Source organism: Spea bombifrons, chromosome 5, assembly GCF_027358695.1.
Source record: "Spea bombifrons isolate aSpeBom1 chromosome 5, aSpeBom1.2.pri, whole genome shotgun sequence".
Classification (NCBI taxonomy): Eukaryota; Metazoa; Chordata; class Amphibia; order Anura; family Pelobatidae; genus Spea; species Spea bombifrons.
Genome location: NC_071091.1, coordinates 15,280,929 through 15,305,426, shown reverse-complemented (window position 1 = coordinate 15,305,426; position 24,498 = coordinate 15,280,929). Strand labels below are relative to the sequence as shown.

Here is a 24,498-nt window from a genome sequence, read left to right as displayed (position 1 = left end):
TAGTTACTAGTTAATATTTGCAAAAGTTGAATATTTTTATGGTGCACCAAAAAAAAAAAAAACATGCTGTACACATATATCCACATTTACTGCCATTACACCTGCCCCTCCCCCCCCCCACACACACATACACAGTTAGTTCTGGAAACACTAACAAGTTTTGTTATTTTGACTATTTACCAAAATAAATTCAATTTACAGGTAATCATGGATATGGGCTTAAAAGTACAGTCTGTCAGAATTCATTTGAGGGTATTCAAATACAAATTGGTGGAAGGGTTTAGGAATTACAGGTATTTAATATGTAATTGGACAAGGGACTCCACAGCTGTTTCATTGACAGGTGTGGGGTATTCCTTTGTTAATTTGTCATCAATTGAACAGGTAAAAGGTCCGGAGTTGATTGCTGTGGTCAAAAGAGCTCTCAATACAAGTGAAATGGGCTGCAAAAAAGGAAAAAATCCACCAGAGATATAGTAGGAACATTCCGAGCGTCCAAATCACATTCTGAGAACTCTGCAGCTGTGCGCATTATGTGTGGTTATATTATGTAATAAATAAATGGAAGGTGACAATTGTGCTCAAAAACATAAACCAATGACATGATAACAAACACAATAAAAGAAAGATTATGGTCTGCCACATGGTTCGACTAAAGATAGACGGCCCTGGTACGTTGTCCTGATGACGTCATTGCTGCGTATACATTGCCGCATTCTATGTTTGCAAGCTTTTCAAGCATTTGCCTGGTGTGCCAGATGACCAGTCTGCCATTACTTCTTTCTGCCTCTATAAAGATTTCCTCCTTAAACTACTCAGGCTGATGTAAAACAGTACATTTGTCTTTATGGTGAACTCCATGCAAATTTTGACACTTCGGGCCCAATTTGGACATTTCCACTTACTCACTTTTGTTGCCAATGTTTAGACATCAATGGCTGTTTGTTGAGTTATTTTGATGAGAGAACCAAATGTACACTGTTATACAGGCTGTACACTCACTACTTTACATTGTAGCAGAGTGTCATTTCTGCAGTGTCGTCACATGAAAATATATAATAAAATATTTACAAAAATGTGAAGTGTACTCACTTTTGTGAGATATTATATAATATTTATATAATATATATATAAATAAAGTTGCCTCCATGTAACAATAAAGGTTCTGAACTTACATGACATCATCTTTCCTCACAGACATGTTTCTACATTGTTTAATGAAAACTGTAGCAAAGGATGATTTACTGGTATAAGTAAAACACATTAGTGTATTACTACAAGGGTTCTTTCCATCTCACTTGTTGATGTCTCCGTGCGGAAGGTTTGAAGTCTAGTCTCATGGAAAACAAGGGTGTGGGTTCATTGGTAATTTGGAATAAGGAAAGGTAAAAGGGGAATGGGTTGGATAGCATTTACATGAACAGGTTACGTATGGATTCACCTTTCAGATGTTATGCTGTTCAGAGGCTGTTAACTTGGGAACTCCGGTGTCTTCCTGGGATGTGAACAGTGTATAGCGAGTGATAGGGCTGCAAATAACGATTAGTTGGCCGGTAATTTTTTCAATTAATTGATTAAAAAAATAAATGTAAATTTTTCATTTATTTAAAATAATTTAATAAACAAACAGGATGTTAAAAACAAACAGCAGAATAAAAGAACTTTGATAAAAATGCATTTCTTGTTTTTATTTCCTAACCTGCCCCCCCATTATGCAAATTTGAGCCCAGGCTTGCCACACTGCCTCCCAGATATGCCACATACCCCCAGATATGCCACATGCCTCCCAGATATGCCACTCCGCCCTCCCCACATATGCTTTATACCCCCTGATATGCCACTGTGTCCCCAGATATACCTTATACCCTTCAGATATGCCTTATACCCCCCAGATACGCCATAGTGCCCTCATAGATTAGCACACTCGTTCACATCACACTGACACAATACTTTTATAAATACAGAATTATTCTTCACTGCCCCCAGGATTTATATTCCCCTTAGTTTGCCCCCCCTTTACCTCTAACTGCACCTTAAGTTAACCTTATTAAATTAATTAACTCTCAGCCCTTAGCATTAAATTAACCCTAAAGACCCCATCAACCATAACTGCCCCTAAATTAACCCTAAGGACCCCATCAACCATAACTGCCCCTAAATTAACCCTAAAGACCCCATCAACCATAACTGCCCATAAATTAACCCTAAACACCCCATCAACCATAACTGCCCCTAAATTAACTGCAGGGAGGGACTGTAAGTAGTAACTGCTGTGAGACACTAAATGAACTGGACTATAGAAAGAGGAGTATTTTTTCAGAAATTTTTGCTCTGAAAAAAACCCTCATCTTATAATCGATAATGAAATTCATTGGCAACAATTTTAATTATCGATTTTATGTATTAGTTGTTGCAGTGAGTGATAAGACCTCTTTCCCTGGAGATCCTGTAGATCTGTTTCATTGTTTAGTCATTGTGGTTATTTTGTTAGAGCGGAATGAAGTCCAAAAAGTCTTCCGCCAAGCGGACGTGAACCCTGGGGAGGGATAACACCAGATCTGCTAGGAATGGCCAGCAGTGTGCAGTGTCTTCTTACAATATATTTATTATAGGGCTGAGTGAGTGTCTTTGGTCTGGAGTAATGAAAGATTAGTCAGGCAGACCTATAGATATACTATAGTTTCTGTTAGGGCCTTTCAGACATGAAAGAATACCCAAAAATGTAAGGGAGGACATTAAGTCAGCTTGTTTTCAAAGCTCCAATACTTTTATTAAAAGAAAAGCAAAGTTAAGTCTCTCAATATGTCTCTCTATACTTCACAGCATCAAAGTGACCAGAGAACATTTATCTGTCTTTCTTACCCCAGGTTTGGGAAATGCTAGGGCTAATTCAGTTTATTTGACATTGATGGTGTCAGCGAGGAGGGATAAGTTTAGATGCAGGGATGTCCATTTAATGCCTAGGAGCCCACAGAGTCTTAATCCTTGGAAGCGCACTGTATTTTCTCATTTTATGTATCTGAACTGGTAAGTGAAATATATAGATATGCACTCCATCCCTTGACTTAGTAAAAGGGCCCCTCTGTCTGCTTAGGTTTATGGAGCCGGGTTAGAGGAGGAGCGGGAGAAAGAATGTGTATGTATGTGAAAATGTACGGTGTTAGCGTTTGCCTGTTACTATATGTGTATTAGTTATAGAGGGGGGGAATATATAGGCACACATGGTGACAGGGTGCTTCTTAAATGTGGCATTGTTGGACCTGCACTGCTTCCTGCAACATAAGAGATTTTACAATTTTAAGACTCTCTCCATAGTTATACTATGCAAGCTGAGAATTCTGGTGGGCGGTCCCACTGACATCAGGGGGGGGGACACCCCCATGTAAAGGAAAAAAGGGGCGGGGAGCGGGGCGTGTATTCCCAGGTATGGCTATTAACATTGAAGAAAAGTGGGTTCTATCTCATGTTGTCTTAATATCCAAAAGTCCACTTCCTCATTTAGTAAAATGTCCCTCTAAGACATTGTATTGTTTCCCACAGGCAGTAGAAGGAGTCAGGGCACTCCTCAAGTATATTTACCAAAAGAACACAGAGACAGAACACATACAAACTGCTAATATGCAGCTGCCATAGACATATTTAAAAAAACACACAAAAAACAACTTTTACTGTAATGCTAGTGATACATTTTAATGCACGACGAACAGGAGATTAAAGATTTTAGGTCTGAAATTAAAACTCCATGCTTGTTGGGATTTATGAGGTAGGTCTGCATTAGTAGTTTGGTCATCAAACACGATCTAGTCCTTTCAAACTGAAAGACTATGGTCGCAGTCAGCTGCTTCTTACCCCATACCCCGATTTTTCTTCACACACAGGAGGTGGGGATGTCCACGTGGCCAATGGCTAAATGTAAACAGCTTGAGCATTTATTGAATAGGTTTTTTAATATGGAAATCTGGAAAATTGCAACATTCTCCTTTCCATCACACATCCATCATAGGGCATGAAATGAGGCAGCAGACTGTGTGGGTTTTCCATGCAGGGTGGGAACATGTATATGCAGTATTTAAATTCACCATAGAATCATTAACACCCTGGTCATTTTATATGATGGATACAAAAGTGCCCCATCAATAAATGAAAAGAAATCCACTAGTATTTACATCCATTAAGCAGTAAAGCAGAACCACAGAGCCCCCTTTCTGGCCTCACCTGGTCAGTGAATTGTGACATCACAAGTGTCGGTGACATCACAACCACTGTAAAGCTGGAGAACACTCATCTGTTTACTCAGTGTAGTTGGGCGCTCGGCACTGTAAGGAGCTATTCATAGCAGACTTGAAGTGTTGTTACCAACGACATCAGATATTGTGGAGATTAAAATGGAGAAAGTACCAAGGACTACGGTGGAGTGTGGTATTCTCCCTGCATTAAGGTGGATTGTAAAGAGATGCTGCCCCAGAAAACTGCGTACGTTTTTCAAAAGAGTGAAGACAGCTTTCACTAACACTGCAAAAAAGTCTAAAGATCAGAAGAAGGAGCACTTGGCCAGTAGAGTCCCAGTACCCAAAAGCAAAAAGGACAGTAGGAGTACTGTGGGCGAAAGAGGGAAAGAGAGGAAGAGGGCCAAATGTAGTGCTAATGAGAGGGACAAGAGCAGCCTCTCCAAACATGAGAAAGTGCGGTGTGAATCCAAGAAGAACAGCAGCCAGAATCTGAGGCAGCAGGAGAAAGCAAAAACAGAGGAACATCCGGAGGAGAGCAGTAGGGGAAAGGTTCCAATGGAAACACACAGGAGTATGGAGGAAAGTAGTGTTACCGCGAGAAGGAGCCCTCTCCCCACGTTAGTCTCCGGCTTCAACTTCCATTCAGTGCTAGGAAAAGGAGGGTTTGGAAAGGTCATGTTGGCTTCTGTACTTAGAAAAGAGCCCATGGTAGCGGTCAAAATCATCCGCAAGAAAGCCGTAAAGCCCCGGTATTTACTGAAAGAGAGGAGGATCCTGGAGATGGCTCGGGACAGCCCATTCCTGTGTCACGGATATGCAGGCTTCCAAACACCGACCTGCGCATTATTTGTGATGGAATATTTGGCTGGTGGGAGCCTCCAGTCATATATGAATAGGGTGGGCTGCCTCACTGAGACCGCAGCTGCATTTTATTCAGCTGAAATCATCTGTGGCATCCTGTTCCTCCACGCTCAGGGCATTATACATCGAGACCTGAAGCCGGACAACATCATGCTTGACGGACAGGGCCACGCTAAGATCTGCGATTTTGGTCTTGTCGCCGAAGGCATTTTTGGAACCGCACAGACAACGGGACGTTGTGGAACATTTGTGTACATGGCCCCGGAAATACATCTGAAGAAACCATACGGTGTTGCCGTGGACTGGTGGTCCTTTGGGGTGATTCTATTTCGCATGCTTAACGGAGATTTACCATTCCCTCATGGTAACTGCAGGGAGGCAATGTTCTTTGCCATTGTAAATGGAAACCCTCAGTATAAGAAAGACCTCTCCGAAGAAGCTACGGACATGTTGAAACATCTTTTAATGAAAGATCCTCAGTATCGCCTCGGGATCACAGGATGTATTAGGCAGCATCCATTCTTTCAGAACATTAAGTGGGAGGATATAGAGAGCCGTCGTTCAACCCCCCCATACCAGCCAACATCAACATCAAATCTCCGCTTGAAGATACTGCAGGAGATTCCATCAGTTTTGGAGGCCATGTCCTCTTCGCAGAGCAGCCAGAATCTTTCTGGCTTTTCCTTTGTGACTCCAGACTGGATGGCCTAAAGAATGGACTGAGCACTGACCAAGTGTATGAAGATCTGCTGTTTCTGAACATCATAACATCATAATAAATTTGAGAAACAGCTATATTTTTTGTTATTGGTTCCTTCGTGTTGTATCGCTACAGGTACCATTGTTTACAGATAGCTCTACATGGCTATGACCTCACAACAGAGCTTCTGCTTTTATGACATCATACACAGATGATATATTGAAATTTATGGAGGCAGGGATGTCCGAAATACAACTCAGTTTTAAGTAATCCACTTTTTTGTAGCCCCAATGTAACGTAAATCATGTAATTTCATAACCTATACATTTTCATTTCTAAAGGTTCCTATTTTTTCATAATTAGCAAAAAATGGATTTTGAAATGACATCCCACTACTAAATGTTGTCCAGTCTTAGATTCCTTAACATATCTTTAATAACTTTTAAGTACTAATCCATCACACCCTACCTCATTAGCATCTCTTATTTCCAGGGCTGAGACCAGTACCATTGGACCTTGAATGATGCATTTTGGGGGCGACAGCACTCCTATATGTACACATTTGACTAGATTTTAAGCTGTCAGTTCTATTACCCTGGCAGTCGTGCAAGCCAGTAACAATGTACTTAATCAACCTTATTATAACCTCTTGCCGTTGCACATTAGACCAATAGCTCGCAATCGCCAAACAGAACTAACATGACACATCGTTAGCAGTTAGCCTTAATATCTACCCATATGTAGTCTGTAATAACGGCATATTAAGGGAAAGGGTTTTAGCGAGAATTTTGAAAGAGGGACTGTTTACTACCATTTAAAAGTTTGGGTTCCTTTAACGGTTTTCAGCGAAAACAAGGAATTATTTAGCTGTAACATAATTGCAAAATACTTTGCTAATGATCAATTAGCCCTTTAAACTTAAGCTTGGATTAGCAAACACAACATATCATTGGAACACTAGAGTGATGGGAGTGATAAAAGGCATTTGTACGCCTATGAAGATATTCCATAAAAAAAATAAAAAAACGGCCGTTTCCAGCTACATTAACTCTGTCTGTGCTGTATTTCTGATCCATGTCATACATTTCAAACTATTACATTTCTAGGTGACCCAAACTTTTAACCAGAAGTGTGTGTATATATATATATATATATATATATATATATATATATATAAAACCTTTCTTCCTTTGACTTGGAAAATAGGGTGAGGATCAGTAACAATCACTGTTGCTTCTTGGCACTGATAGGGCTCCTAAGCCTCCGCAATGAGTGAGGTAGATTGGGACATATTTGATTCTGCGATTTATTTAGCTACAATAACATTAATAAGTACACAATAACTGATAAACCAATTTAAGCTATTTTACTGTAATGAAGGGGAACAGATGCATACAGTAACAGTGTTCACAGGAAAAAAAAAAAAAAAGATTTGTCCTGAGTGGCAGTTCACAGTAACTGTCTAACCCAGGGCAGAAATATATATATACTGAAACCCCTATAGCCCACCCAAAGCTGGGTGACTGACCACCTGCCCTGGCACACATTCAGCAATAGCCTTTGTGTAACGAGGATGTTACTTCCCTGGTCTGATGTCCTCAGGTGGAGCCTGGATGCTGTCCTTGCTGGCGGCAGGTTCTCTGCGGAGATGAATTTGCTGGAAGACCTTAAGCTGCGGCTCTGGTCTGTATCAGGAAACCTCCTGGAAAAACAAATCAGGATTGCTCCTTTAGTCACTTGGTCTTGCTGGATGGGGAATAGGCCTTAACTGATCCTAATTCAGAGAGAACTAAAATGGCGTCTCTTCCCTGTTAGGTTCTGCCACACCCCCTTCTGGGCAGTCCCCAGAGGCTAGAACCACACCCAAAAAAAGGTGAAGTATGGTGTCCTCAAAAGTCCAAATATTGTGAAAAGCGTTCACATATTATTAAAGAAAAACAATAGAAATAAATCAGAGGGCTATATATATATATATATATATATATATATATATATATATATATATATATATATATATATATATATATATATAATCTCATATATGCAGGTGCAGATTTAATAAACACGCGCTCAGTGCCTCTCCTATCACCATTAGCATGATCTGGGCTCATGAGAGGAGAAACGGTCCGGTTAACTTCTGAAGAAGCTGTGCAGTACAAAACAAAGATGATCAATTACTCAACACCGAGGGGCTTTATTGTGTTACTTTGTGCATAACTTTAAATAACTTAATTTTTGGCCATATCCATTAAAAGGCACTTATTTGGAAAACACTGTGAATGTCCATCCCTAAAGCATTCGATCGTATTCACAAATATACTATTGGGTAAGGGGTACATTTTCTTTTTAACCACAATTTAAATTCTCCCTCTTGATATTTGAATTAAAAACATATTAAATGTCTATTTTTAACCTAGAAGGATCCATTCAGCATCCTGCTACCTTCTGGAGGTATTCCACGCTGCTGGCATGTAAAAGGGCTTAGAATTTTTTTTGTGTTGCCAAGATATACTTTTGTAACCACCATCTGGTTATATTGTCTAATGAGTCACAGACAATAGTCAGGGTCAGACTTTCAGAAAGTTTGGAATATATTTGTCCCGACCCGTACTTAATCCGGACAAACTATGTTTTTCTAGAGCTACAGTTGAAAAGGCAGTTAAGGTGAAAATTCTTCATATTCTCATTTAGGGTCACTCGGTACCCTCAAGTAAAAAAAAGTTTTTACCCAAAATGTTGTTTACAAAAAGATTTTTTGATCTATAAGATTTAGTACGGCGAAAAAAAACAACCAAGGTAGATCATGGCAGCAATGTGATTCCCCACGCTGAGGTGCCTGGTATGCCCATGTGATAAGACGGCACATATATCAATACCGCATTTGGTCAATTATAAGACGACCCCCCCCAAAATAGGAATATTAATTTAGGAAAAAAAAGAAAAAGCCTGAATATAAGACTACCCTATAATAAAAATTTTACTAGCAAATATTACTTCACATGTAAACCAATTTTTCATACTTAATAAAAGCTATGATTGAGAAAAATGATGCCAACCTGCCCCCCAGTTATGCACATCTGCCCCCAGAAATGCCTTATACCCCCTATATGCCACCCTGCCTCCCTGATTTGCCTTTTAACACCCTATATGCCACTGTGCTTTCAGAAAACCATTATACCCCCCCCCCCCGACTTACTCCCTGGTGTCTAGTAACGATGTACGTAGAAAACCTTTTCTGCTGGCTGGTACATCCGCCTGGGCTTCTATGACTGAGCACCAAAGGTCATGTCACGCCGGTGCTCAGTCATAGAAGCCCTGACGGAAGCTCTCTGTGCGTATTCCGCAAACATTCACTGGCTGCAAGATAGGAGGATCCAGGTTTCCTGCAGCACTGCGGATCTGTATCTTAGTCTTGTAGTCAGACTCTATTTGAGGTCCGATTATAAGACGACCTTGAATATAAGACCAGAAGTATTTTTCAGAGCATTTGCTCTGGAAAAAAACCTTGTCTTATAATCGAGCAAATACGGTATATACCGTATTTGCTCGATTATAAGACGACCCTGATTATAAGACGACCCCCCAAAATCTGAATATTAACTTAGGAAAAAAAGAAAAAGCCTGAATATAAGACGACCCTAAAGGAAAAAAGTTTTACTAGTAAATGTTAATTCATGTAAACTATTTTTTTTAATAAAAGCTATGATTGAGAAAAATATTTTTTTTTTGTTTTTATTTCTTGTATTTTCCAAACTGTCCCCCAGTTACACACATCTGCCCCCAGGCTTGCCACACCAATATGGCACTGTGGCCCATGATATGCCTTTTAACCCTCTATATGCCACTGTGCCCCATGGTATGCCTTTTGACCCCCTATGTGCCACTCTGCCTCCAGAAATGCCTTATACCCCTATATCCCATTCTGGCATTTAGGGGGTTAAAATGCATATTATGGGGCAGAGTGGCATATAGGGAGGTATAAGGCATTCCAGGAGGCAGAGTGGCATTAAAGGAGTTAAAAGGCATTATATAGAGCACTCTGCCTCCAGAAATGCCTTATACCCCTATATGCCACTCTGCCCCATAATATGCCTTTTAACCCCCTAAGTGCCAGAGTGGCATATAGGGGTGTAAGGCATTCCAGAAATGCCCTACACACACACACACACACACACACACACACACACACTTACTTACTTACCGGTGCTTCCAATTTCCTGCTGTATTGCCGGGGCAGCGGGTTGACGTCTCATTCCGCGGCAGCCGGAAGGAGGTGGAGTTGGCAGCGGGGGTTTGTATGCGTCCGTCGCAAATACCTTCCCCGGCTGTCAGAGATCAGGAACTCTGGAACTCTGATCTCTGACAGTCGGGGAAGGTATTTGCGACAGACGCATACAAACCCCCGCTGCCAACTTCACCTCCGGAAGCACCGGTAAGTGTGTGTGTGTGGGGGGGGGCGACGACAGGAGGATCCAGGTCCCCTGCAGCGGTGCGGGGGATCTGGATCTTAGTCTCCTAATCAGACCTCTATTTGAGGTCTGATTAGAAGACGACCCCGATTATAAGACGAGGGGTATTTTTCAGAGCATTTGCTCTGAAAAAAACCTTGTCTTATAATCGAGCAAATACGGTATATTTGCTGGTAATTTCACTAGAACAATGTATATATAACGTGCTATCCACACTTTTTGGATAACAGGTCCACTTTAAGGCAGTACATTTAAGTCATGATTGTAAACAAAGCTAGTCTTACCCTCATGAGTGTGCATCTCGATTGTCCTCTTGGGCGATCATGTCCTCCAGTGACCTGCAGCTCAATGGGCCGGCTATATCCAAATCACCACAGCCTCTATAGACAAAGGAGTGAATAAAACCTAATTACATTGGGTGTCTGACATTGAATTATTTTGTTTCTGTGCCTCCTTATAATTTCATGTGCCTCCCCTCTGGTATTTTCGAGGGATTCCTGCCCCAATGTATATGACTTGTTTTTTTAGCTGTAAATTAATAATAAAAATATATTCCAGCGCAGATCAGTCTTGACTGTACACACAGAATAGGCTACGAATGAATTATTGAAGCCTCAGTAGTTACTAGTTAATATTTGCAAAAGTTTAATATTTTTATGGTGCACCAAAAAAAAAAACCATGCTGTACACATATATCCACATTTACTGCCATTACACCTGCCCCTCCCCCCCACACACACATACACAGTTAGTTCTGGAAACACTAACAAGTTTTGTTATTTTGTCTATTTACCAAAATAAATTCAATTTACAGGTAATCATGGATATGGGCTTAAAGTACAGTCTGTCAGATTTCATTTGAGGGTATTCAAATACAAATTGGTGGAAGGGTTTAAGAATTACAGGTATTTAATATGTCATTGGACAAGGGACTCCACAGCTGTTTCATTGACAGGTGTGGGGTATTCCTTTGTTAATTTGTCATCAATTGAACAGGTAAAAGGTCCGGAGTTGATTGCTGTGGTCAAAAGAGCCCTCAATGCAACTGAAATGGGCTGCAAAAAAAGGAAAAAATCCACCAGAGATATAGTAGGAACATTCCGAGCGTCCAAATCACATTCTGAGAAATAAAAAACGCACCGGCAGCACATTGCACGATCCTTTCCATGGTAAAGAAAAACCCCTTCGCAAAATCCATCCAGGTGAAGAACACTCTCTAGGTGGTAGTCATATCAGTATCCAAGTCTACCATAAAGCGAAGACTCAACCCGATCATCTTTAGAAAAGGCTTCCATGAAGACCAATTTGATGAAGTGTGCGGCGTATGGTCTAAGCACTGACAGGCTGACCCCCTACCCCTTCAACCTCTGCAGCAATGCTGACAGCATTCCCAAAGACAACCTCTGGATATGACGCTGAGCACTTGCACTCAACTTTTTTGGACGACCATGGCGAGGCCTGTTCCGAGTAGAACCTGTCCTGTGAATGCCTCGCCTAGGCCATCTGTATGTAGAGCAACCATTATTTTTACAGATCCTCATGAGGTGCCATGAGGTGCCATGTTGAACTTCCAGAGACCAGTATGAAAGTGTGAGAGCGATAACACCAAATTTAACACACCTGCTCCCCATTCCCCCCTTAGACCTTATAACACTAACGAGTCACATGACACTGGGGAGGGGAAATGGGCCCAATTTGGACATTTCCACTTAGGGGGTGTACTCAGTTTTGTTGCCAAGGTTTAGACATTAATGGCTGTGTGTTGAGTTATTTTGATGGAAAAACCAAATGTACACTGTTATATAGGATGTACACTCACTACTTTACAATGTTGCAGAGTGTCATTTCTGCAGTGCGATCTATTATAAAACAAGTTTAAAAATGCATGTTATAATTAATGTCATTACTATAACATTACAAATCATGAAATTTGGAGAGGTTGGTTACAGATAAAACTGTTACCATTAAAAATGTGTATAAAATATATTTTTATATATTTAGAATATGAAAAACCTCAACAATGTTTCATAATTTCTACATTAAAAAAAACCTTTATGTTAGAAATGCAATAATCACACAAACCATTTATCTCTGGGAAAGCTGCAAAGTGACAGTATCTGGGAGATAACCATCACAATAAAATTAATGTGGGCAATCAGCAAGTACTTTTCTCCATGGCTAATTTAATAACTGACTATTTTAAAGTACTGTTCTCACAGCTTCATTGTAAAGAGAAAGAACTATCTCTGTGTATAATCCATATGTTTTAGCACATATGATTATCTACGTGCTTTTTTTGTTACATACAAAAAAAGAACATTGTGACACAAATATTTTAGGAGATGCCAAGATATCTAATTAAAAACACAATTTTATGATGCTAAAAAGAATAAAATTACAAACTATTTCCACAATACAGAACAGAATCCTAACATGAAGTTACATGCTCTATATGCTAGAGACAATATTCTCTAACTACTCAGGCTGGTAAATACTTAAGATTTAAAACAAACTTTAAATATTATTATAATATTTTGTCTCTAACTGATCTATTGGTTTATAAGATTTAGTGCTAAAGATGACTGAGTTTTTTTATATTTCGCTAAATGCTTTTCAACTATCTTTCCTGCAATTTTTATCTGAGGTCCTGAAAGCTTATGTGACGCCTTTTGTGGAAACAAAATGTTGTGGTAGGGATTATTAGTATTATCTTTTATATTATATTATATTAAGGGCCAACAAATTATGCAGCGCTGAACATTTTAATTTGTGCACATACATAACAAATATACATTAATACATACAGATACATCAGGAGTTGAGAACCCTGCCTGTGAGCGGTCATCTAGCCTTATTGTACTGTTACACAAAGCTCCTGGCAGGAATGGTGGGCTTTTGAGGGCCCCGCTCGTGAGCTTACAATATGGGTAATTGAAACAAAAGGCTTTGAATCCTGCAGGGACCTGGTTTTTCCCCTAATGTGCATGGTGCGTAAAAGTCAGCAACGCTCTACTGATTCCATGCTAACGTTCTAACCGTCCACTGGCATTAATATCAGCACAAACACTGTGCGGCGGGAGCTTCATGGAATGGGTTTCCATCGCTGAGCAGCTGCATACAAGCCTCACATCACCAAGTACAATGCTGTCAGATCGAGTGGTGTAAAGCCCAGCACCACTGGACTCTGGAGCAGTGGAAATGTGTTCTGAGGAGTGACGCATCACGCTTCTCCAATACATTTTGGACAATGCTATGCTTCCACCTTTGTGTGAACAGTTTGGGGAAGACTTTTTACTATTCCAGTATGACTGTGCCTCAGTGCACAAAACAAGGCCCATAAAGACATGGCTACACTGGGGGGACCAACTACATACTATTGTATGTATTTAGAATGCAATGTCATAAAAGTCCCTATTGGTAGAATGGTCAGGTGTCCTAATACTTTTGTCCATATAGTGTATATCCAATTTCTTTAATAACTGTTAGCTACAAAGGCATGTCCCCCTTAGTCTGCAGCTGAATTGTCATTTTTTTTCTTTTTTTTTATTGACAAAGTCGTCTAAATAAAACAGAAAAGCATAAATGCATTTCTCCCTCTCTTCATAGCCTTGCCATGCTCAAATACTTTCAATGGGGTTTTCTTTGCGCGGGAACTCTTATGTCATCATACTTTTTAATATTCGTTACCCTCTTCCTTTGCTTTTTTCAGTGCATTTGTAATAAGATATATTTTCATCCTATTGTTCGGAGTATGGACTTCTAGCAATTTATGGGTCCTTTTTATCCTATCATCTACATCTGTATGCTGTACTTTAATTATATGGCATTAAGCGACATTGAAATTTATCCCAACATCTGGATTAGTTGTTTCAATGACTTTCACAGCTCCAGAGTGAAAACACGGTTTGCAATTCTACTCAAAACGATTCATGCTTTCACAACACCTCCTCACCCTAAGCCAATGGAATCCTTGAGTGGCTTCAGAGGAAAGACCAATGACCACCAAGTAAGGAGAACGTCCTCTAGAACATAGACCCTTGATTCTATTAAATAAATAAAATATCTCCAAAATAAATTACACAGACTGAAAACTAAAATGCACAAGCTATAGGTAGTTTTTAAAAAAATGAATTTAAATGTTTATTATATGAAACATTTTCATTTAAATTGTATTAAAAAAAGTTTTTCCCTTGAAATTATTTTGCCCAAAATGTATCTGGTGAAAATGTACCGCTTCAAATAAAAAAAAAACTGTCCTTAAAATCTCACACTGAGGGTTTTATTTAATGGTTTACTTTCTTGTTATATATAACTTAATGGGTAGAGGAAATTAAATATCACCGACTCACATATTTTGAATGATCGAGACTGGCATCTTTTTTGTATTTTACTCAGAGGTTGCAGAACGGCAATAAAAACTGCAAAGTATGTATATTCCCAGGTGCTAAAAAGGAAACCCGTTCCAAACTGTAGCCTATTATGTCTTCAGCTGTGTTTTAAGCTGTTGATTGTTAACATTCTTCATTTTAGTCTGTTATCCTCTTTGACATATGAAGTTCCTTTGACAGCCTGGGGTAGTATCTTTGTCTCAGCTTAAAATTAGGACACATTATAATAAAAGTTTCCTTTTTTTTCCTTATTTTTAACTATGATATACCATAGCGTGAAATCAAGCTGTCTGGATTCTGTTTAGAGCTGCATAGTTTGTCACCCTGCCAGGAAGATGAAGATAAGGGAGTGAAAAATGGGGAATAAGTTTTTAATACGTTAGTTCTGTCTTTTGCTGACGCTACATTTTGCCCTTTCACGGAATGCTCCAGCTGCTCCTGATATCCCCTTCCAACAGCAGGAGACAAGAACCGAGTGGAAAATGATCAGATAGAAGACATTTTTTTGGAGTTTCTATGACTACACCCAGGGCACAAACAAATGGCTGTTGATTGAAGCCAAGAAATGTTATTATTTTTGTTTTGCAACTAGAATGCTAAATAAATAGAACATAATAAAGCTATGCATTACTTTGATTTTGTGAATATATTAAATGGCAGGCATCGGATTCCACAGAAAATGTTTGTAAATAATTTACATAGCAAAGTTACAAAATAGAATTTCTATTTACACATGTAAACTACTCTTGTATTTACAAGCCTCTATGAGTGGTAATGTTTAAAGCCTGCTTGGCTGTAACATGTTAACAGTTCAGATGTAATTTAAGGACGTTTTACATTACTTTGAGAGCAGTAGATAAGTAGAAAAGCCTCCCAGCAGAAGTGGTATCATTTATTACAGTAAAGAAATGTAAACATGCATGAAATAGGCACATGGTTATTCTGAATCTAGGATGAGAACAAAGGAATGGTTAAGGTCTGAGTTTTTACATCAGCAAAAATTAGCAAACTAGATGGGCCGAATAATTGCAGTTAATGACAGATTTTATTCTTAATCACAGTTTGCAGTAAGAACAGTTCAATTTCAACTAAATAATCCAGGGATGACCTAAGGATCGTCTTTCTGTAGGAAAAATGTTCCTTCATTAACATTTGTTTAAAATCTGTTATATGGTTGTTGGACCCATTGATCACAGTTTTCTTTTGGGGGGGGTGCATAAAAGACATTATTTTTTGTTGTTTTTTTTTTTAAAAAAAAGGATAAAAGCTCAAACTGACTTTGCTTTACAATAAAAAAGGAAAACGATTGAAGAGGGTTTTTAATAATAATAATAATAAAACCAATAAGTATTATTATAAAAATTGTGATTGTGATTAATGTGTGAAGTATGTGTGATTAATGGAATGAATGAGTATTTAAATGTTTGTGAATGAGTGTGTGTGATAGCATGGATGTGTAAGGGGAGTGGGGGTGGTAGCATGGCATAGGGAGGTTGTTAGCACACACACCTCCAGAAATGCCTTTTAACCCCCTATATGCCACTCTGGCATATAGGGGATTAAAAGGCACATCATGGGGCAGAGTGGCAAATAGGGGGTATAAGGCATTTCTGGGGGCAGATGTGCATAACTGGGGGCAGATGTGCATAACTGGGGGGCAGGTTGGCAAATAAAAGGAAATAAAAAATATATATTTTTCTCAATCATAGCTTTTATTAAATATGAAAAGATTGTTTACATGAATTAATATTTACTAGTAAAACTTTTTTTCTTATAGGGTCGTCTTATATTCAGGCTTTTTTTTTTTTTCCTAAATTAATATTAAGATTGGGGGGGTCGTCTTAAAATCAGGGTCGTCTTATAATCGAGCAAATACGGTAATCTAACTTCTTGAAAGAAACAAAATCTATCAAAACCACCGAATTTGTCATTGTATTCCACGTCTTAATTGTCCGTCTTCATAGCTGAAATCTTCCAGCTTCTTTTTGTTGCCCTCTTCTAAACCCTATCCAGTTCCATGATATCTTTTTATGAAATCTTCCCAAAATTGAACTGCATACTCAAGATGTGATCTTACCAATTACACATAAAGAAGGAATACTGCATTCTCATCCCATACACTTTGACTCACATTTTAGGTCATTCCTTTTTGGACAAAACATGTAATTTCTGGTCCTATTAGTTCAGATGAAATTTTGAACTCTCTCTGCCAGCCTTTTACTACAGTATATATATATATGTTACTGTGAAAGACCGAAATTGGTGAATGTCGACTTTCACCGGTGAATGTCAACACATACCAAATACGTTGGTGAAAGATCGAATATATCATTTCATGATATTACATTCGGACCCTCACCGGTGTATGTCGACAATCACAGATATGCTCTGGTGGAGGTCAAAAAGAGTACATTCGGACCCTCACCGGTGTATGTCGGAGACAAATAGGCGACTGGCTGTCTCCCGCTGCTGTCAGTCCGTATGCCAAATCCTTTGTTCTGCTGTCAGTCCGTATGCAACTCCCGCCAAATCCTTTGTTCTGCTGTCAGTCCGTATGCCAAATCCTTTGTTCTGCTGTCAGTCCGTATGCAACTCCCGCCAAATCCTTTGTTCTGCTGTCAGTCCGTATGCCAAATCCTTTGTTCTGCTGTCAGTCCGTATGCAACGTTTGATGGTGCGAGTAACGTTTTCTACATTTTTTACGACACCCTTATTTATAATCAATGGATACCGCAGTGAATCGTGATCTTTTTATTGAAAAGTTAAATGCATTAATTGCGGAAAAACGAGAAGACAATTGTTTTTATTTTTCTCAAGAAAAGTACTCTAAAATACTTTCTGAAGTGGTTTCTGCTAAAACTAAGTGCAATACACCTTTGGATTACAGACGATTAAAACGTTTTGATGTTTTAAAAATTAATGATGAAGAGAAGTTAATTGTACCATTAAAACAAGGAGACACGAATATCCAGTATTATGTTACCAATGAGGAATTGTTCAGTATACTATATGAAACTCACACCAGAATAGGCCACGGAGGAAGAACACGTATGCTGAAAGAATTGCAAGTTAAATACAAAAATATTACGTATGAAGTTGTCATGTTGTATTTAAATTTATGCAAACAGTGTCAAATGAAACACAGTGCACCTAAGAAAGGTATTGTTGTGAAACCAATGGTCAGTTCTGAGTTAAACTCAAGATGTCAAGTTGATCTGATAGATCTACAGTCAAACAGCGATGGCGAATATAAATTCATAATGGTTTACCAAGATCATTTAACTAAGTTTGTCCAGCTACGACCTTTGAAAACTAAGAGAGCTGAAGAAGTAGCGCATCACGTTCTTTCAATATTTTTAACATTTGGTGCTCCAGCAATATTGCAATCAGATAATGGTAGAGAATTCAGTAATCAAGTCATATCCGAACTATGCGCTATGTGGAAAGATGTTAAGATAGTCCATGGAAAGCCTCGTCACAGTCAAACACAAGGCTCAGTTGAAAGGGCCAATCAAGATATACAGAATATGCTATCCGCATGGATGAACGATAACGATACAAATAAATGGTCAGATGGTTTACCCTTTGTACAATTTGCCAAGAACACTACATACCACGAAGGAATACGCCAAAGTCCTTATGAAGCCATGTTTGGCGTTAAGGCTAAAAGAGGCATAGCATCGTCTTTTTTGCCTAGCGAACTAATCGCAAATATTGAAACCGAAGAACAACTCAAAGAAATTGCCAATACTTGTGAAACCGAAAAACAGCATGAAGAAACTGTTGATACTTCTGAAAAAAATTTGTGCGGTGGTCTTTCGGAAAACCATATTTCAAGGAAAAATATTGAAGAGGACCTGCATTCTACTACGTTTCCACATCAAGCTCTAACTGGAAAACACGAGTTAATTTCAATAAAAAGAGCGGCCGCGAAAGAGAATCTTGTACTGCAAGCAAACAAAATGTTACGCACCTCACAAAAACAATTTCCTCCTGCTCAAATTGGCGATAGTGTACGAATACAAGTGCCTGATGTCGACCGTGGTCGTACAGATAGCCGAAATGTGTTAGCGGTTGTTGTTGGGATAGAAGACTCCGACTTCTATAAACTGGCAAATAAAAATGGTACCCTCAAGCAGCTTTACACACGTAACCAGTTCGTAATTTGTAAAGAAAAGTTACTTTCCATAAATGAGATTTCGGCTCAAGAAATTTCGCTGAGAGAAGCAGCTGCAGCTAATTCGAGAAGCGGCGGGCAAGGCTATACACGCTGTCATTGCAAAAGGAAGTGTTCCACAAATAAATGCAGTTGCAAAAGCAAGGGACTTCTGTGTAATTCAAGATGTCATAATAGTTTCAGTTGTTGCAATAAATAAGTTAATGTAGTTGCAAAAGCAAGGGACTTCTGTGTAATTCAAAATGTCATAATAGTTTCAGTTGTTGCAATAAATAAGTTTCTAATCACATAATTGAATCCTTTTATTATCACCCTTGTGATATTTTATCGCCGCTGAAATACGGAGAAGAAAATAGAAATCTCCGACATTCACCATTAGTACTTGGTGAATGTCGACATTGGCCGGTGTAAGTAAGAAATAAGGGTATTTAGCAATTATTTTGGACATACACCAAGCGACTATGTGAATGTTGTGACTTGATTACTGAATTCTCTACCATTATCTGATTGCAATATTGCTGGAGCACCAAATGTTAAAAATATTGAAAGAACGTGATGCGCTACTTCTTCAGCTCTCTTAGTTTTCAAAGGTCGTAGCTGGACAAACTTAGTTAAATGATCTTGGTAAACCATTATGAATTTATATTCGCCATCGCTGTTTGACTGTAGATCTATCAGATCAACTTGACATCTTGAGTTTAACTCAGAACTGACCATTGGTTTCACAACAATACCTTTCTTAGGTGCACTGTGTTTCATTTGACACTGTTTGCATAAATTTAAATACAACATGACAACTTCATACGTAATATTTTTGTATTTAACTTGCAATTCTTTCAGCATACGTGTTCTTCCTCCGTGGCCTATTCTGGTGTGAGTTTCATATAGTATACTGAACAATTCCTCATTGGTAACATAATACTGGATATTCGTGTCTCCTTGTTTTAATGGTACAATTAACTTCTCTTCATCATTAATTTTTAAAACATCAAAACGTTTTAATCGTCTGTAATCCAAAGGTGTATTGCACTTAGTTTTAGCAGAAACCACTTCAGAAAGTATTTTAGAGTACTTTTCTTGAGAAAAATAAAAACAATTGTCTTCTCGTTTTTCCGCAATTAATGCATTTAACTTTTCAATAAAAAGATCACGATTCACTGCGGTATCCATTGATTATAAATAAGGGTGTCGTAAAAAATGTAGAAAACGTTACTCGCACCATCAAACGTTGCATACGGACTGACAGCAGAACAAAGGATTTGGCATACGGACTGACAGCAGAACAAAGGATTTGGCGGGAGTTGCATACGGACTGACAGCAGAACAAAGGATTTGGCATACGGACTGACAGCAGAACAAAGGATTTGGCGGGAGTTGCATACGGACTGACAGCAGAACAAAGGATTTGGCATACGGACTGACAGCAGCGGGAGACAGCCAGTCGCCTATTTGTCTCCGACATACACCGGTGAGGGTCCGAATGTACTCTTTTTGACCTCCACCAGAGCATATCTGTGATTGTCGACATACACCGGTGAGGGTCCGAATGTAATATCATGAAATGAAATATTCGATCTTTCACCAACGTATTTGGTATGTGTTGACATTCACCGGTGAAAGTCGACATTCACCAATTTCGGTCTTTCACAGTAACATATATATATACAAAACACACCCAAATTACAAATGAATAAACACACTTACAAAGAAAATTTGCAGCTTAATCTTTCATTTTCATTTCTTGTTATCAGCAATCCTCACTTTCAGTTGTTCGTACGAATGCACAAATTTCCCAAAATTACAAATTGTATAAGACTAATAAAAATAGTTTGTTTATGACTGTTGATAGTAACAGTATAATAGATCAACCCATGGCATTATCTTTTACTAACTCAGTTATACTTTTTGAACTGGCGTATTCATGTAAATGGAGAAAAGATCACAAGTACTAGCCATATAAGCCTTAAATCTGTTGGAAGGTGGCATAAAGACTACTACTAGGGATATTTGTCCCAGGAACTGTCCTTGATACAGGCCCGGACTGGCCATCGGGCACACCAGGAAGCCCCCACCAAGGCCGGCCTTAGGGGTCTGCGGCCGCCCCGGGTTTAAATTAAAACATCGGAGTTTTTTTTGTTTACTTTATTTAACATCCTCCTTGTTAAATAAAGTTTTTTGAACTTTATTTAACATGGAAGATGTTAAATAAAGTAAAAAAAAAAACCCAATGTCTTAATGTAAGCTCAATGCGGCCGCAGACCCCTAAGGCCGGCCTTGGTGGGGGCTTCTCGGCCCCCTAGAGTGGCGGACCCGGTAGCAGTTGCGGCGGGCCTAAGGGGCAGATGCCCCTTATGCCCTGCGTTAGCCCAGTCAGTCCGGTCCTGACTGGGCCTATGTTAAGGTGGGGGCCTGGAGCTGCAGCTCCATCAGCCCCTAAATCAATCCGGCCCTGCCGCGGTCCTGGTCGCAGTTGCTGCTTGCTCCGGCAACAAGGTAAGTAGGGTGAGGGAGGGGGGTGCAGTGAGAAGGGCAGAGGGGGGTTAGATAGTGAGGGAAAAAAAAAAAAAATAAATAAAAATGGGCTGCTCAGGCTTAAATGTCCGGGCCTATTTTTTGTCCCAGTCCGGGCCTGCCTGGATATGACCTCATTTTTCTTCCCAATTCCCAATAAAACTTTAGTAAGCAAATTTACTCCAAGTTACAGCGGTGGCGGTTAAGAATTCCCACAGATAGCACAATTTTTACATATTTTGCTATTTTCACATATTTTGACCCAATCCTACTCTAAGCATAAAATTATGTTGGAAAATTAGCTCTGTAGATTTTTATACTTAAGTTACATTATAGTGTAATGCAAGGTAGCTTTATTTTGCTGAGAAAATAATAGATAGATATAACAGCCTCCCTTTAATAGTGGCTGATATAGTGAGAGAATGTCAATGTGCATGGGATAGGCATAAAGCTACCCTGAATCCAAGACAAGACAAAGGACTGATTAAGGTCTGAGTCTCTACTTCAGGAAAGATGGGCAGAACTAGTTGGCCCGACTGGATCTTATCTGCTGTCAACTTCTATGTTTCTATGTGCTGTCAGGGACACATAAACACAAGCTGTTTTAACTTCTTGTGGAGAAATCTTACATATTCGCAATTTCAAATAAAAATCTAATTTGTGTCCCATTCAAAACTATTCAAAATGTTAAAAAAACAAGATAGAAATAGGAACTCTACAGTCATTTAGATTGTGGAATTCATATAACGCTGCAAGGTTTCTCTGTCACAATTCCAGCCTGCGTTCCAGGTCCCTGTATAAATTACTGGTTTTGTGCCTATTTCTACTTTTGCTCTTTTAGTGGTCACTCTACCAGGTTTTGGCACAATTTCTCCAATCTGATGGTGCCAGCTAGACCTCGTCAACAACCCCATCCTGTGCAGCCCTGCCCTATAAGTAGTTGCTGCTTTCTCTGTATGGAGGCTTTGCATTGTGGGAGTGTTGCAACATTGTGTTGTGACTGTGTCATTGGCCCCTTGAACAGTTGCTGTGCCTTTTTTTACTTAACAAGACCTGGAACACTAACCTGGTGGCTCAACCAGGGGAACAGTATATCTTGTTATCTCTTCCTGCTGCAGCTTTGCTACCGGACTTGTTCCGCTTGTACTTCCAGCCAAGTGCCCTACCAGAGGGTGTCCAGCCCAGTGCCCTGTCCAAATACTTCCAGCCAAGTATCCTTTGTTTGAGGGCTTCCGGCCAAGTGCCCTGTCTGGACTTCCAGTATGCCCTGCCCAGTCCAGCCACAGAGTAGCACCTGACAGGCCCGCCACAGAAAGACACCCATTGGTCCAGCCACAAAGCGGCACCCGTCAGTCTTCTCTCTACAGTATCCCCTGAAGCGAGGAACCTCCCTGACCTCCTCGCCCGGGTTCTGACAAACAATCCTCCAAATCAACTTGTCTTGGCAGAGTTTTCTGAATAATTTAGTTTGCTACACCCTATCGTGTAAACAGCTTGCCTTGACAAATGTCAGATGATCTAAACAGGAAAGCAGAAAGCAAAGGTGAGCTGTCTCTGTCAGAAAAAAAACGTTTATATAGACAAAGGCTACTGCATGTTGAGTTATGCTTTATTTAATTAATTAGCCATTGCTATTTTATTTCAGATAACTGCACATTAAGATTCTTAAGCTCAATAACAAACATTATGGTGGGTAAATGTGATGGAAAACCCTTCCACTTAAAATTAAGGGGGTAGTAGAAGCGTTATTAAACACTCAACTACAGACACCAGAAGGCTTGTTTTTTCTCTCAGAAATCTTGTGGTGCTGCCACAACCACAAGGGATGCTGGGTAGGCAAATGGTCAACAATGATAATATTTATCAAACATTGTTTTTTCTGGTTGCTTATTTTAATACTCATTGTATTCCAAAATATATTACTAAAACCTTTTTAAAAAACTGAAAATTAGTTTGAAAGATAACTGCATATAAGCAGTTCCTAGGTTCTATGACTGTTTTTAATTTTTTAGACATTTGGAGATTATACCAGTATAGGCATTGATGCGTATGCTTAGGCACATAATAGGATCTATATAATTGCAAAAGCTAAGTCAAGCCAAAGTCACCTGCTAAATATGGCGGGTCATCGGCCACATCCAGAAGGACACGTGAGACAACACAAAGACAGAAGAGGAGAAGGCTGACTTGGCTTATGCTTGCTTGACCAATTAGTTCTATGTAAGCCAAAACCCATGAAACTTACATAAAAATGTGTCTTCTAGATCATACTCATGTGTTTAGGATTTTCTACTAACTTACATCACAAAAAAAGACACACAAGACTTATGAAAAGTGCAAATATAAAATGTGTAGAAAACATTGTAAAGAAGGTTAAAAGTTCAGCGGTATGGGCATACTATACAGAATAAATAATAACAATAATAATGATATTATGATTATTATAATGATAATGAATATATAATATTTTCATGTGCTCGTTCTCAGCATGCTGGTAAAGCTCCGTGTATTTATAATGGACACAGAGTGATTTGGGGCATACGAGGAGCACCTGCATTAATTCCCTTTGGACTACACAATGCTGAAGCATAAGGGACTGCGGCATATGTTTCTTTACTTTGTCCTCCTGGAGTATGATGCCATATCAAACTAATCGGTTAGTCTGCTGGTCATTTATATTAAGGACAATGGGGAATTTCTGCTTCTAGGAACAATAGTTTCCTTGCACCTGTAGCAGAGCTGAGTGTGCTCTTAGCGGAATAGATTTAACCTTCTGCATGCCAGTAGGGAGTGCAGCAACCAACAAAGTTAAACAGATAATGAAATGACAAATGTATCATATCTATAAGGTCTATTTGATGGCATTGAATTAACTACTATATAAGTATTTGTTATTCATGTTTATGTCCTAAGCATAATAATTAAGATCTTCGCATATGCTAGCTAATCAGCTAATGTAATAAAACTCTTACAAAGTGCTATGTTGCTTATTTTATTGACAAGTGCTCTTCACATTTAGATATCAGAACAGGGGAAGCTCTGGGAGGGAGCAGATATGATAACCTGTTCCATAATATGTACATAGAATAACAATGGGATTTTGAGAGAAATCATCTGCACCCCGGACCAAAATTGCAGGGACCTGCCATCTTTTGTGGTCTAG

At 39.2% G+C, this 24,498-nt stretch overlaps 1 protein-coding gene across 1 annotated transcript; it reads left to right on the top strand.

Moving 5' to 3' along the window:
* Window positions 1–17,306: 17,306 nt before the first annotated feature.
* LOC128496954 (KRAB-A domain-containing protein 2-like) lies at window positions 17,307–22,626 on the top strand. The gene is made up of 2 exons (XM_053466795.1): window positions 17,307–18,807; window positions 22,387–22,626. Exons 1-2 carry the CDS (start codon window positions 17,371–17,373, stop codon window positions 22,624–22,626), a joined length of 1,677 nt encoding a protein of 558 aa, XP_053322770.1. The 5' UTR covers window positions 17,307–17,370.
* Window positions 22,627–24,498: the final 1,872 nt, after the last annotated feature.